The following is a 16,882-nucleotide window of genomic DNA, read 5'->3' as shown; positions in this document are numbered from 1 at the left end:
CTGATTGATTGTAGTTTAATATTCATGATAATCATCATCAATTTTATATCAATCAATTGCTGATGAAACTTGAAATGATCATGAAAACTGAAATAAATTCATGGTCTGAATTTGATTATAGTTTAATCATTTGAATCTCACTTTTTCTTCAGGTAATCAATCAGTGATTTAAATTGAATGTCATTTAGATGTTAATTATTTAGTCAATCATGTTTACATCAATTTTTTGCATCATCTTCATGAGGATGACGATGATTATCATCCAATCAGTTTGATAGAATTGATTTCTCTCTATTTGGATTTAAATTGAAGGATTTTCTCTATGAAAATCAAGTTACATGGGAAATTCATTGAACCATCAATTCAATTTTTGAATCAATCTGATAGTTTACTGATTTATGCACGATTATGATTAACTTGTTTTCCTATTTAAACATTTTCGATCCGATCAAAATCAGTTGGATTTGAGTGAAAAAATAACAGTTAATACAAATTAACTTGAAACAGAAAATTAATTCCCCAATCGAGCAATTAATTAGCATTTGATTGATTTTGATATTATGACTTATGATCATAATGATTACATGACACATCAACAGTTAATTGTCATAAAGTTATGGGTTTACGGTTGTGCTTTTTTTTGATTATTTCGTTAATCAATGAATTAAGACTTATCATCTAGAAGGGATAAAAGTAATTAATTACTGTCTCATTCAATTACTATTATTATCTGGCAAACAATTTACCTTCAAGGTGTTAACGTAAATTAATTGGCTTCCTTATCTGGTTATCTAATTGTGTTCACTGTCACTGGTTAAATTTAATTGTAACAGATTGTTTCAGATTTACTACTGTATTTTAGTCCTGAAATGATTACTTTTTATTAATTGTTACAATTGATGACTGATTGTAATTGAATTAGTTTCAGTTTTGTGATGTGTATAAGTTATATGAAATATTACACATGAATCAAATTAATTGTTGTGGTTTTGATAATGCGATTGGTTATTCATATGTGTATATTATTCAATTTTGGGTTAAATTGTCTCCAATTGCTAATTCAATTATTAATAAAACTGGTCGCCAATTTACATTTCCTAATGTTCAACTATAAATCAGATTTCGCTACCGATCATTTGAACGGTAATAATTGTAATCTATTATCAATCATCTTAAACCACCGACAATTTAATCATAAATCATCAGACAGATTGTAGTATTTACTTACAGTACCACGATACCACAATTATATGTAAACGTTGATTAATTTTTCGTCTAACCCACAATTAAATCATTAATCAATTGATGATTAATTTTAAATGAGACTCTAAATAGCTGCCAAAAACCAATTGACCAATAAAAGTGCCCTTTAAATATGGTCAACGTGTTAAACTATATTTAGAAATAATTTATTGATTGGTGACAAGTTAAATCTAATTATTAGATTTGTAAAGGTCAACAATCAATCAGAATCAATAACTATCAAAATGAGGATAAAAAACTTGTGATGATGATCATGATGATTAAGATAACCATCGATACTGAATTACATCAATAATTAATTGTTTCAATTTTCTCCTCATAATTAGCTCGTTATCTACCTGACCTGCCACCTTATTCAAATGTATTCGTGGACCTTACAACTTCATTCACCTTTTTCGTCGCTGTTTACTTTCCCTCGTGTACGGGAATTCTGGCCGGTTCAAATCGCTCTGGTGACCTGAAGGACGGTCAAAAATCGATACCAGTGGGAACCATAGCTGCTCAACTGACCACCTCGTTTGTTTACCTTTCCTCGGTTATCCTGTTTGGAGCCTGTTTCAATAATCTTTTCATCCGTGACAAATTTGGAGCCTGTGCTGGTGGTCAACTAGCGGTCACTTTGGTAGCCTGGCCTTATCCCAAGCTAATCGTTTTCGGTGCCCTTTTCTCAACCCTCGGGGCAGCTCTTCAATCATTAACTTCAGCACCTCGTCTAGTACAAGCCATTGCACATGATGGTATCATTCCGTTTCTCAATAAGTTTGCCGTCATCGATTCACGCGGTGAACCAGTCAGAGCCCTCGCACTGACCACGGTCATCGCTTGGGCCGCTCTACTCATCGGTAACCTCGACTTTATTGCACCCATATTAACAATGTTTTTCCTAATGTGTTATATGTTTGTTAACCTCGCCTGTACACTTCAATCATTACTTAAAACACCAAATTGGAGGCCAAGGTTCAAATATTATCATTGGTAAGTTTCCACCCTCCCAATTCACTCCCAGCGACTCCTCTTCCCTTCCCTCTATTAAACTCTCAATAATCATCATCAGATTATCACCATGATTAATTATTTAACATCTAATCAAATTTTATGAAATTAGAATCAAGAAAAGTTAAACTTTCTGAGACGAAAAAAAAAGTAAAGAGAACTAATCTCTTTGACTTATTAGGCTTATTTTGTCATCTTAACGTGATGATAAGATTAGAACAAATTGATTGTAAGTTTTTCTCATCATCCAAATTTTTAGTTAGAACTTTAAAGTTTTTTTATTCTTTTCGAGTTCGAGAAATTTTCTTCTCTCTCAACATTAACTACATTTTAAAACTTAGTCTTTTTCCCCTTCTCATTATGGTAAAAGCAAAAGAACTTTTTTTTCCTTTTATCCAATGTTGTTATTTCATCTTTTTCATCTACTTGGTTTTTTTACTTCATTTTTTTCTTTTACTCTGATGCTACCATTTTGTTTTCAAATAACTACAAAGGCAAAGTAATTTGTCAATGTTTTCATAATCTTTTCTCCCTCTCTCACTCTCCTTCCAGTGTTTTTACATGAGTACTACTTATAAATATTAGATTTTAGATGAAAACTCACAAATTTTGAATGATATTATTACATCTTGTCTAATATTATAACTGTATCATTATTATTATCAACAACATGAAACACAAAATTGTAACATTTTCAATTTCGATAATCAAGATAATCACAATGTTTAGAAAAAATAAAATATAATAATCATCATGATAATGATTAAAGATAGAAGGGAGAGTGAGAGAAAAGTAAGTTATTCTAAAGGTAGATGTTATTTTCTCGGATAATAATATCATCGAGTCTAGATGTTATTATCTATCGTAAATTGATTCGTAAACAATGAGAAACAATTTATGCAACAATAACAATCTGAATGATATTCATGATGATGATGATAACAATGATACTGATAATCTGAAAACATGTTATGATTATGTTTCATGATTAGGATCATTGAATAAAAGTAATTTACTTTTTTCCCCAGTTACTTTAATGTCTCTCCTGTGGTGTCTTTCTTGTTATTTACCTCTTTCCCTTGGAATCATGATTTGATTTGATTGTTATTCCTTGATATCTCTCGATCTGTTGATTGTTTGGTAAATTGATTTCTTATAAATACAATTTCTTGTTCTTAGGTCTTTATCAATGACAGGGGTATTCCTTTGTCTATTTGTTATGTTCATTTCTTCATGGTACTATGCGTTAGCAGCAATAATTATCGCCGGTTGTATATATAAATATATTGAATATCGTGGGGCTGAAAAGGAGTGGGGTGATGGTTTCCGTGGGTTGGCACTTTCAGCGGCTCGATATTCATTATTAAGATTAGAAGATGCTCCTCCTCATACTAAAAATTGGCGACCACAGATAATGGTTTTCCTTAAATTATCCCATAATGATGATTTGGCCATCAAACGACGTAACTTGTTAACCTTTGTGGCTCAACTAAAGGCGGGAAAAGGTCTCACTTTGGTCTGTTCTTGTATAGAGGGAAGTACAAATTCAATTGAAGCTCAGGCCAGAGCATCGGCTGCCAAACAGACCATTGTAAAAGCGATGCACGATGAGAAAGTTAAAGGATTTGTCAATATACTAATTACAAATAGCGTTGTTGATGGTTTATCATATTATATCCAATCAGCTGGATTAGGTGAGTAAATCATTTATCCATTAACTTGATTTAAGATGATCATTCCATTGGGTAACCTTAATGTGATTAGAAGAAAAAAAAATATAAGATTTTCATGGTTAATTCATATTTGATTGTTTGGTAAATTTTTTCTCTTCGTTAATTTGTTAAAGTTTTTAATGGTTAAAGTTGATTACTTTGACTTCTAGTTGGTAAAGTAATTAATTAATCGTAAATTGATTAGAGATTAATTAGTTAAGTGTTAGCATCTCTTTTTTAATTTTCCTTGACTAAAGTTTTATTTATCTTAATACTTTCAGGTTTTATATTGAAGCTGAGTAATTTGTTAATTGTGATGATAATTAGTAAATTATTATCAAAATGGCTATACGATATTAAGGAGAGAACGTAATTTAATTGATTACAATTTGAATCAAGAAAAAAGGATGGATTTTACTTTCTATTGATTTTCAAACAATTAATGTTAATTTTTCAATAACTAATTAAGTTAAAGATGTTGATTATACTTTTTTTCTCATTCTAAATGCAATTAAATTGCTTTCTAATTAGTGTCTTTTTGTGTCAAGACCTAATTTTTGGTAAATTATTGCTACTTGTTTTATTATTAATTGTTAGGCTTGAGTGTTATTATTATTTAATGATAAGTTTACTTGCTGGGAGTAAAAAAGTGTTTACCTTAATTTGGTAAACATAAACAAATAATAATTTAAATGTACGAATTCAATTATTTACAATTAACTTTTTTTTTAAACATTTGATTATGCTTAACATTTCAAATTACAGAATCAGGATGTTTAATCCAATTGGGAATCATAACTGAAGTAGATTCAAGCAGTTTTAATTTGAGTATCATTGATATTTACAATTGAATCAACATAATGAATGAAACTGAATTTAAAATGATGTAAAAAAAAGGTAATCAACAATTGAAAGTAAATGATCAGGATTGATATACTTTTCTATCTATGTAATTAAGTCTGGTGATGAAAGAGAGTTAATTATGATCACAGTGATTTTCAGATTAATTGATTAGAGGTGAAGTTGGTGAAATTAACCTGAGGGTTAGAGTTCAATATTGTTCATGTCGATGTGTGTACTTACAAATGTTATTGTTGTTTGTTATTGGATGTTGATTGTAACCATTGTTTGGAATCACTTTTGATCGATTGATTAGATTATATTAATATTATGAGATGTTAACATTTTAGATGCTCTATGGTTAATCATCATTATCATTCATCATCATCATCATCTGTTTTCTATTCTATTTTATTGCTACATTCTTTCTCTTAGGGTTACTTTTCCTAATTATTGTTAAAGCAAATTGACAAACCCATGTATCAACTTTAATTAGGATCAAATCTGATGAACAGTAATTTATATATGGGTTGATACACAGAAGAGAAAAGGATAGAGAAATAAACAAAGATGCTATTAGAAGAAGCTTTTTCCCCACTTTTACTGTAACTCTGGTCTTACATCTTCCCTTTATTTCACTTTCATTTTTCATTCTCTTTTTTTCGTTATTTCAAACTCTATTGAGATGAATATTTTTCTTATTACTCAAGGTAATAAAATAACAAATTATGATGATGATTATTTTCAATCATAACCAACATATAAGACTCATCATCTTTGAAAAAAGAGAACAGGGTAAACTTTTACAGAGAGGATATAAAGGTAATGACGAAAAAGATGGCGATGATAATGGTGATGAAGATGAAGATGATCAAGAGGGAGAGAAAAAAGAGCAATAAAACATCATTTATCAATTTTTACTCTTACCTTTTATCCCATAGATGTAATGATTTTAATGGAAAAGTAACATCTCTAAAGAACAAGGAAAAAAATGTCACATCAATAAACTGATCAATTTGAATTTGTCAGAAGTTGTTGATAGTTAAACTAAAATTTTCTAACTTCAAATTCACTGGTACAGGGTAAAGATGAAAAGTTGACCATGTAAGAGAATAAAAAATAACACTAATTAAATGGAAATTAATTAAAGTGTAAACAATCAACATGATTTGAAACAGAAGAGAAAATTAATCAGACAAAAAAAACGAAAATTAAAAATTCTTTTCAATGGACCAATAGAAAACAAGAGAAAACCAGAAAAGGAGGGAAATAGAAACAAAGATTTTAATCACAAAGTTGCGATTTATTTTCTTCTTAATAATTAATTGATTGTCCAAAGTGTTTTTCTCTTAATTTTATTAAGTTAATTCTCTCTAATTCTACGATTAAATGAACGGATTAAATTGTTCTTTCTTTTATAAGAAAAGGTGTTGGCTTTTGAAGGTTAATCCAAAATGTGAATGGTCAGATTATTGGGTTTGTTTTGGTGTCAGTTGATTAATTGGTTTGTTTATTTAATTTTCTTTTTCTTTTTGTTCTATTTTCTCTTTTAATTAGGTGGATTGAAACATAATACAATTCTTCTTGGATGGCCTCATGGTTGGAGACAATCAATGAATACTAGTAAAGTGGATATTTTCCTGCAAACGATTAAAAATGTTACTGCCTCTAAAAATGCTTTGTTGGTTCCCAAGGGCGTTGACCAGTGGCCTGAGACGTCGACATCTCCAGGATTAACTGGTTTTATTGATGTTTGGTGGATTGTCCATGATGGTGGAATGCTCATGTTACTTCCCTTTCTATTGAAACAGCACAAAGTTTGGAAAAATTGTAAACTACGGGTATTCACGGTCGCTCAACTTCAAGATAATTCAATTCAAATGAAGAAAGACCTGAAAGCCTGGTTATATGCAATCAGAATTGAAGCTTCCGTTGAGGTGATTGAATTTAATGATTCCGATATATCACAATACACCTATGAGAGAACCCTTAGAATGGAACAACGAACCGAAATGTTGAGACAAATGGCTAAAGCCGCTGCTGAGGCTAATTCAGGTTCTTCGGGTGGTGTTTCAAGTGGAACGGTGGCCAAAGCGGTTCGTTTTGCCACTAGACGTAAATCATCAACAACCTCTAATCCAAACTCCGATCCGTCTTCCCCACCCTCTTCTGGACCCACTGCCACGGTTGTTGACATAATACCCTCACAACCAGTTTTTACCGTTTCTCAGGCCACACCACCAAGTTCACCTGAAAGAAAACACAAAAATATATTGGATAATGTGCCAAATCAAGATGAAAATGCTCCTCAACCCTCTACACACCCTCCCTTGGAAACTAATAAACTTCTCAACCTTAAACCGTAAGTACAACATTCAAATCCTCTTTCCTTTTAGTGTGTCTATATCGTTGAACAGAATCTACGTTGATTATGATATTCATGTGATTGAAATTTAATTATATTCATATATAATCAACCCTTTCTCAGTCTTCATTGCCTTATATTAGATAGTAATACAAATGATTGATTATTTACCATGATGATAACCTTTTCCCATGAGCCAAGAGGCTTCTCAGCTACTCTTAACAATTTACAGTTAGGAGATAACCTTTTTTTGAATTTGTAACTTGATTTATTGAAATGAAGCTAAATTGCTTAGTGAACAACAAAATTACATAATGATACAAAAGATAAACTAGTAAATCATCTCGAGTTTTTCTCTTATTTAAAATGGAAAAAGGTGAAAAAAGCCTTCACACTTTACAGATAATAACAATGGAACGAGCAACGAACAAAAAAAATTCGAACTTTTTTGTTCTTTTTCGACGAAAATTACCTTTAATCAGTAGTGTAGTACAAGGAATGATAACAATATATTTATACTATAAATCGAGAAAGAAAAGAGAATAAAATTTAAATGTAACAATCATTAATTATCATGTGAACTGAAGACAATCAATTGATGTATACGAAACAATTAACTCTTTTGAAGATGAATTAGTAGATTAACCAAACAAAGTAGAATAATGAAATAATTTGAAACGATCAGTTAATCAGTTATAATAAAGTCTAAACGATTTAGTATTTTTAAAGTGGATTAAATTCACAGAAAAATAATAATATAAAAAAAAACTATAAGTTAATCTTTCAGAGTTTACAATGAGCAAGAAAAAACTGAATCAATTTGTAATAGAGATTAAATTAAATCAGTTTGATAGTTAAATTTGATTTAAACTGATTACAAAATACATTTTTCAATTGAATCTGCGAAAAGTACAAAATGTCAATCAATTTGATTATAATACATCAAAATTATAATCAATGTCTAGATTTACAATTATTGTTTGGGAATCACTATTAATCTATTAATATAACGAAGGTTAATATTGATACGATAAGTAAATATTATAACAATGATACAAAAATAACAATAAATGGTTCAAGTACAATCAATAACAATACAATTAATAATAGAAAAGATTTTGTGTCAACTAATGATCGTGAACAATTATAAGTAAATTCCTAGGGATTCCTGGGATTGGTAAATTAATATTATCATTTCCAGAGTTAATTATTTTCTCCCATACTTTCTTAATCCATATTATTAGTAATTTATTTAATCAGGTGATACCGAAGATAATTGTTCTTGTTGGAGAATTGTGTTAATCACATTTAACAACATTTAACATGAATCAGGTTCATCACTATGGCGAAGATGATGTTAGTCAATTATACATATTTTTCGATGTTTTTTTCGTCTCCTTTGTCATTTTACTCGACAGTCCTCAACAGAATATATTGCATCATGAAACATGAGAGGATTATTTTATTAACTTTCCATTGGTTGACAGATGCGAAAAAAAGATGATACTAAAGATTATATGATGAAGTTTTATATTGAAAGTGTATACGGAAAGTGTGTAAAGGAATCAAGTTAATGATACTGAAAGTGGCAAGAAAAGAGATCAAATGATTAGATGAATAAGGGATCACACCTGAATTGAACCTTTGCTTTGGTTTTCGAACATGAATTTCATTCATTATCACGCAATAGACCAATAATTAGCCTGGTAGAATTTCCAATTTTTATATAGCGAATCCAATATTTTCCGAATTTCTCACGAAAAAGTTAAACACGCAAAAGTACATTGTTGGTTTTGTTGTTGAGATAATTGTGGATGCCGGTGATGATTAGGATGATAATCATCTAAGAATTAACTTGGATTATGATTTTTTGATGTTCAAATGGTGATTCAAGCACAAGAAATTATCATGAAAATCATCTCAAAGATTCATGAAATAGATATGGGATAATTTTTCTCTACGATGATTCAGGTTTAACATTTGATCGTAATTACAATAATTATCATGATAATGGAGATCAAGATAATAACTATCATTATCACAATAAGATTTTCATTCATATTTATATAAGATGATCAGATGCTTGACCTTTAAATGAATGAGAAAATGTCCAGAGATGTTTGTAAAAGGTGAGATTGTTAGGTCATGATAGCCATTCCTTAGCATTGGTCACTTTTCCTTCTTTCTTCATGATCCAATAAAGATGATAATTTCGCCAAATTGTCAATGATCATGATAATAATCGTATTGATTTTTTATTGTTGTTTATATGAATTCATGAAAAGTATCTTCTTTTTTCGTCTGACTTTCAACTCGTTGATTTAGTTGAGCCTTTCAATTCATAATATTACCATTATTATGGTGATGATCATGATGATTGGTATTTCAGTGGAGATGATATTTCAGCTTTAAGTGTTACACATTCAGTGTTTATATCCCATGAATATTGGTTGTGATGAGCAAAATCCTTTTCCAATCTATTGGGAGTTTGTTTAAATGTTGTGCTAACTTTTTCAATGATATTTTTGGTAATGATGGTGATGATGATGATGGAATCAACATTTACCATGAGATATATCGTTTGAATGCTTGTTATGATAACAGCATAAAAAAAACTGTCATGATAGTTTATGTCTTTGTCTATGACAATTTGTGAACAGTATTTTCTTTTTTCTTACTGTTTCGAAACTGTTCAAGTTTCTTTTCTCCTGAAAATGGTAACAAATCACATCACTTTTCATCTTCTTTTGGTAAAATTGTTGGATTTTCTTTACAATGATATGGAACTTGTCTTCCTTTTTAGTGGGTCAATTTGTTGTTTCCAGTGGGAGTTAAAAATGCTATTTAGTATAACGACTTCGTAACCCAATGAATCTCTTTCTTCCTTTTCCTTTTTGATTCTTTATCGAACTGAATCATTTTCTCTCTTTAATCTTCATCTCTCTTTATCTTTCACCAATCTGAAGTAATTTAAGAGAATGAGCATGAAATCTGTTGACCTCAAACAGGACATCATTTTGATCAGAACTTAATCAGCCATTTAAAATATTATCTAATTCCGATTGTCCAACATTATCATCATCTAAATAATACAAAATAACAAATAAAATCAAATAGACTACATTACATTGAAGAGATCTTGAAATAAAATAACTAGAATCGATCCATTGATTGGTTCAATTGTGTTGATGTGAGAAAAATTAAAAACTTACTCAAGTGACGAAAAATTGACTGAGTTAATTTTTGAAACATTGATTAGCATAAATTAACGATTGAACAAGTATTGTTGTCATTAGAGTTAGATATACGTTAATTATAAATACTACGTGTCCAGTGTTGTAATAGTGACCACAAAGTTGTCGTGATGAACGTTTGTGTGATCAAAGTATCAGAAATTAATGTTGATTAGATCAAATTGGAGTAATTTAATTTCCAGGGAAATAAAAAATTATCTAGAAAACAAAAGAGAAAAATAATCAGGAATTAAATTAATACATAGATTAGAGTATACAACAATTAAGATGTCAAAAAAAAGCAACCTAAATGATTTATTTAATTACGTTTTTAGTAAATTATTTCAATTAAGTTTGAATAATTCATGTCAAGTGAAAATTGTTTCTCAGTATCATGCTTACCCTTTGTACCATTATTATTAAATTGTGATTGTAATTTGTTTTGACATAAGATTGATGAATGAAAAATATTAAATTAAGTTTACGATTGAGATTATGATTTAACTTTTGACCATTAGAATCCATGGAGAAACGACCACCGGTCACTTTTACCAATAACAATCCATTAGGATAACAGAATGAGAGAGCCACGGGTGATTCCTGAAATAGATGAAATAAAACAACATGAAATGAAAAGAGATCAAATATAATTCTCATTGGTGACTCTAATTGGATCACAATCAAGAGAAAGAGAGAAATTCAAAAGGTGATCCTATTGATGGTTAAGAAACAATAAAATAAATAAATAAGACAAAGTGAGTGAAAGAGAAGATAGAGAGATGATCAGGAGAAAATTGTTTGAGAGAGAAAGAGAGAGAGAGATAAATCTTTGTTCTACCAATGGGATTATCTTTAAATAAGATGATGAGAGTAATGAAGATGAAGATAAAAATGATGAGAATAACCTTTCATACCCTTCTAAAAGTTGTATCATAATGAATATTGTTACGTTTCTCTTTCTCCTGGAAATATATTCGCTTCAAGGTCAATTTCACAATGAGAAACATTAAATTTCCAATGGATGCTGAGACAGTAGAAGATGAGAGAACATCTTACAATTGTATTAAGTCTACTCATTTACTGTATCACTTTCGTTTTTCGTTAGAATTCTTGTCTCTTCTTCGTCTATTATTTTACTCTCTCATTATTTATCCACCTTACATTAATTCTTCTCCTCTGAAACTTCTTCTGGTCTTTATGTTTCTCTTATTTCTCTATCAAAAGTCCAAGAATTGCTGGTGTTTCTCCGAGTGATACTCCACAAAACATCATATAAATGTATTCGATTTTTTTCACAGTATATTCTTCATCTTGTCTTGAATACCAACATTTTTCTCTCTCTATGCGCATCCAGGACCAGAAATAATTCTCCTTTGCTTTTTATCCTCCTTGGTTCCTCTTCTCACTCCGATGGTTGTTATAATAACAATGATAATAACATGGTATTCCTACTTGGTCTCCATCTTTTTTCTTTAGAAAAAGATATTGTTCATCTTTTCTCGTCTTCCTTCGTCATCATCTTTCTCTTAACTTTGTGGTCTTATTTGCTCTACACTTTCTTTTCTTTCAGCATTCACGTCCAAAAATTTTATTTATCCTCCGATTGAGTTTTCATGCTGTTAATCCAATAGGAGAGAAAGAGAGAAAGAAAGAAAGAGAGAAAAACAGTTATATCATTTCAATCGATAAGGTTATACCCCATTCTTGTATATCCGTGTATCCCATTGATAATCAGGAATAGTATTGGTAAAAACTCAACTCTTATGTTACACTTTGGTAGCTTAACCCAAAAGTTGTCAGTAAATGTTGTAGTTTTCAGTTACTCCAATTTATACTTTGGTTTTTCCTTCTTTCTGGTTTCTATTTCTTCATCTTCTCTCAAATCAGCAATCATTACACAAATGTTTCAAATCTTTAGGTTACTGGAAAGCTTTTCATGAAATGTTTCATTAACTTCCGATTAGGTTAATGTTACTGTGACATTGAGTATGTGTAACCAATACCATTATTTGAACATGAGAGATTTTCCATCTTCTATTTTCAACAGGAGCAAAAGTATATTCATGGTAAAGATAAGGCATGAATTTCAGTCTTAAGATGAAAGGAAAGAAAAGAAAAAGATTATCATTCTTGATGATAAGAAATGAATGTCATCTACGATTTAAAGGAAATTGAGTTTACTTACATGCTTGTTGATTGGTAATTTGCATAATGATTATAATCGTGCATAGATCAGTTATTTCATCTATTATTTCCCTTTGCCATAATACAAGAGACAAAAATAGTAAGCAGATATCAAATACCTTTTTTTGTTGTTGTGACTATTGATCCAAATACTTGTTATGTTTATTATCACCATCATCTTGGTCTCTTTGAGCCAAATCACCCAACCTGAGTTACATGAATGAAGTAAAGGACAGAGGGAGGAAGTGAAATGGAGTAGAAAGTGAAAGAAGATGAAAAAAATAGAAGACAAAGAAAAATTATTACTCCTCTGATCTTAACAATGGATAAATGATAGCAAAGTCCAATATTAATAGATTGATGCTCATATAATGTCTTTAGGAATCGTTTTTACTGGTTTATCATCGAGTTTTTTTTCGAGCATCCAGTTTCTTTTTTCTTCTAGTTTTTTGTTCTGCCTTTTCTTTTTTCTACAGATTTTTTTCTCTTCCTTTAATGTAGACTCTTCTGGAATTGTATAACGATGTTGAAGTGACCAGTGTATTGGATTTTGCCTGTAACATAAAAAAGGTGCAAAGGTTAGAACAGTATTAAAAATGAATAAGTTTCAAGTAGATAAAGAAAGTTCGAGATAAAAAACTATGTTCAAAGAGAAACAACAACAACAACGATCTAAGAACATGGATTCAATTGATTTTTATGAACATATTGATCACTTTTCAGGTGATTATTAAGGGAGGGAAGATTATGTAACATCTTCTTCCGAGTTGAGATAATGAAGCCAATTTCAAACTTCATTAAGACTATTCATACAACCAACTATCATCAGGGAATGAAAAAGAGTTCGAAGAAAAAATATAAGAAAAGATGTAGGGTTAAATTGAGAAGGAGAACAAAAAACGGAAAAAATAGGAAAAAAAAGATGAGATAATAACAATTGATTTAGAATAAAAAAAAGAGGAAGAATGATGATACTAATCATTTATGTATGATAGTTAATGTTGAATTTGTGGTTGATGAAGTTAAAGTTGATAGAAGAAAAAGAAGATTAAATTCTATTTTCTCAGGTTGTTGTTATTGTAGATTCTTTTTACCTTGACAAGCCTTTGAACAAACATTCGCCCCTTAAATACATTGACATTTGAAAGGCTTCAGGTAGAGTGATTGTTTTATCTTTTTTATCCCGATGTATTATCCATAAATTTAAAGAGAAATTGTCAACATTTTCTGTCTCGTTTCTTTTACTTTGATTACATTTCGTTCCAATTGGTTTTCTGGTTCTCGTTCACTTTTCCCATGGAAAATAAATAATAGCTAATGATTAGTTTTCTTCAACCTATTCATATGAACCTAGAGACAAAATAATAAGATAATTATCATTAGTTATGATGATGATAATGATGACAATGAAATGTTTTTACTATAAGTAGGTAGTATTGCAGATATTGTTTCAATTTTATTTTGTAATACATGCAATTAATGCAATATATTAATATAATTATGGTGACGATAATGGTTTAAGTAAAGACAAAGTAACTCACATTGTCCATTATCATGGTAAAGATTTATATTAATGAGAGTCACTGAATTAGGAGATTATTATGATGATGGAATATTATTTTGAGTCCTAATATGATTCCAATAGGTGAAAGAAGAGGAAAGAAATTTGTACACATGATTAAACATTTTGACTCTAATTAACAGCACAATTCAGTAGACAAAAGTGGTGGGTAGTTGGTGTTGAGTTTTAGTCTGTTTGTTTACTTACCTGTTCAAGCAAATACACACAAATAACATGGAAACCAAAAAGGTGAGAGAAAAAAAAATGTAGACTTAATTTAATCAAATTAACCTTTGACGATGTAACCATAACCTCACAAAGAAAATCCTTCTGCTTCTTTGATTAATATTTTCTTCTAACAGAAAAATAACATTTTCAAATACCAATCACAATTTTCACCGATGATCATCAAAAAGCATAAGATTAAACCAAAATGTCGACCATTTTTTTTTACCAAACAAGAAGATAAATTAAAAGCAAAGAGTTAATCTAAACAAAATGGAGGGAAGACAAAAAAAACAAAGGATTAAATAAAAATCTATTTGTAAATGAGATTATGAGAAAAGAATAATAATTCAGAGATTGAGTGATTATTTTCAAATGATCAATTGTAATTAAAGAACATGATTTACACCTTCGTGACCATTTAATATTATTAACCGGCGAAAAGTAATGGTGTTGATTAGTGAACGTTAATCACAATCAAAATTAAATACATTTATTAATAGAATACAAAAATTGTGTCTCTACTTACAAGGTTTTAGTCGGTGAAGTGAAAAAAATGGTTACATATTCATGGTTGGGTAATCATATACAATCACAATTTGATTTAACAATCAATCACAAGACAGAAATTAACTTCATCGATAATTAGAGAGATGAATTTGTTAAAAAAGTAATTTACTTTTGATTAGAAATTAATTTAATTAAAGAGAACAAAAAAATACATTCATCATAATAAGAGAAATAGAAAAACAATTTACCGGGAAAATTTTTCTTCTTTTGTGGTAACGAAAATGTAGACACAGAAAAAGACAGAGACTCTTTTGTTTTCTATTCTTTTGTAATCAATCAACTGTATTGAGCTTTAATTATTTATCTTCTTAATTGTTATCATTCTGTTCAACGTTTAGCCACATAATTTTACTTGGATTGGTTTTACTAAATTCATTCCATTTAATTGTGACTAATTATCTTTCCATTTATTAATTTTTCTTTCTATTCTCTTGATCATTTTCTTAACGTTGGTTCACCATTGTCTTGGTTTCTACTCTCTTATTACTCTTATATTATCTACTATTAACATCAACTATATCATCAATATATTTTATCATCATCATCATCATTTTAACATGATGATGTACTTTTGGTTCTCCTTCTGTTGCTGATTCCATTGGAACTATTATTATTATTATCATCATCTTGATCATTGTTTCATTGGTTTGGGTTGATCACCATCATCACCATGATCTCCATCCTCTCGTGATGATCATTATCCATTAATAAATAATGATAAACAATAATATGTGTACATCATTATTATCTTGATTCGCCATTTTGTCTCTCTCTCTGTCTCTCTGTATTTCTCATTGAAATCAGGGATGAAAATAATGTCCGCCGGATGAACACTGCTGTTAAATTAAATGAAGCCATTGTGGACAAAAGTCATTCAGCGAAGCTCATTTTCATCAATCTACCAGGACTGCCACGAGATATTGCCCATGGAAAGAGTTCATCGTCTGAATCAGCTCATCATTATATGGAATTTTTGGAAGCTTTGACCGAGGGATTGGACAAGTTGTTCTTGTTCGTGGTGGCGGTCGTGAAGTTATCACCATTTACTCTTAACCCACCAAGAAAGAATTATTATTATTATTACAATTATAAATTAACTAATTAATGAATTACATGGAGAGACAAGAAAGTAAATCAGCTATGAAAAAAGAGGCAAATGTGGAGAGAAAAGATTCTGATAGGCAAGAATTAACCAGGAAAACAAATGGTTATACAAAAGGGAATCAAATGGATCCAATTAAGGTGTTTGAAAGAGTAAAGGTAAAATAGGAAAATGGCGACGAAACTGGTGAAGTGACCATTTCTTTTTGTTTTATGGATCTTCATCTATGGTTAATAGATTCTCGTAGTGTTACACATGCCGGTTCCAATTATGAATCTTCGATTAAATTGAGAGCTCATCATTTTATTGTTCGTTATATATTATTATTGTTATATCCGATTCTCTTCCTATTCTCTCTTTCATTGTATCTCTTGACCGCTCTTTCTGTCTTCATCTTCCGTTTTTAAATTAATTTCTAGTCAATTTCTATCTATCTTATTGGTCACCTTTTCTCTTCACTCACACTCATCCATTTCATCATTATCATCAACACCCTCATCATCATCTATAACTCATACTCAATGGTCAACGACAGTAAAACTAATTTGGATTAAACCATCAACAACAAAGCGAAAAAACTTATCATCAAATTTGACTAGTGAATCCATCATCATCCCGTAGTTTATACAATTAATATTTACCTGATCTTAATGAGAGATGAAGGGGAAAACTTCACCAAATCTCATCAATAAATTTGCAAATCTCACCAAAAACAAAAACAAACCCAAACCAAAGGAATCATCTTTGCGAAACCAAAACATGTTTCAAATTGAACTCATATTGAATTCACCCAAAACTCATTGAAAATCACCTTTACCTCCACAACCAACACAC

General features: G+C 30.0%; 1 protein-coding gene and 2 long non-coding RNA genes across 15 annotated transcripts in view; 1 reads left to right on the top strand and 2 right to left on the bottom strand.

The window, feature by feature from the left end:
* LOC128391433 (solute carrier family 12 member 4-like) overlaps positions 1–16,771 on the top strand; it is a 36,219-nt gene extending 19,448 nt beyond the window's left edge. Inside the window, 5 exon segments of the mRNA XM_053351325.1 lie at positions 1,590–2,238; positions 3,436–3,950; positions 6,366–7,170; positions 15,751–15,944; positions 15,947–16,771. Coding sequence (XP_053207300.1) covers positions 1,590–2,238; positions 3,436–3,950; positions 6,366–7,170; positions 15,751–15,944; positions 15,947–15,999 — 2,216 coding nt within the window. The 3' untranslated portion in view covers positions 16,000–16,771.
* Positions 3,865–6,284, bottom strand: LOC128391442 (uncharacterized). The gene is made up of 3 exons (XR_008325804.1): positions 5,736–6,284; positions 5,052–5,105; positions 3,865–4,006 (listed from the first exon to the last, which is right to left on the bottom strand). It is a non-coding gene; the product is annotated as an uncharacterized LOC128391442 (long non-coding RNA).
* On the bottom strand, positions 7,188–15,752 carry LOC128391440 (uncharacterized). 13 transcript variants are annotated; one of them, XR_008325798.1, is made up of 12 exons: positions 14,906–15,752; positions 14,359–14,640; positions 14,132–14,217; positions 13,685–13,940; positions 12,592–13,144; positions 12,166–12,497; positions 11,568–12,022; positions 11,321–11,430; positions 10,809–11,006; positions 10,386–10,625; positions 8,805–10,255; positions 7,188–8,679 (listed from the first exon to the last, which is right to left on the bottom strand). It is a non-coding gene; the product is annotated as an uncharacterized LOC128391440 (long non-coding RNA). The 13 variants fall into 13 exon arrangements; XR_008325797.1 differs by having other exon boundaries at positions 7,188–8,642; XR_008325792.1 differs by lacking the exon at positions 7,188–8,679 and having other exon boundaries at positions 9,823–10,255; positions 12,592–12,797; positions 12,897–13,144.
* Positions 16,772–16,882: the final 111 nt, after the last annotated feature.

This window comes from Panonychus citri, unplaced genomic scaffold (genome assembly GCF_014898815.1).
Source record: "Panonychus citri isolate SS breed McGregor unplaced genomic scaffold, ASM1489881v1 Contig00134, whole genome shotgun sequence".
In the NCBI taxonomy this organism is placed as follows: domain Eukaryota; kingdom Metazoa; phylum Arthropoda; class Arachnida; order Trombidiformes; family Tetranychidae; genus Panonychus; species Panonychus citri.
The sequence above is the reverse complement of the archived record's forward strand: the minus strand, read 5'-3'. Positions and strand labels throughout refer to the sequence as shown.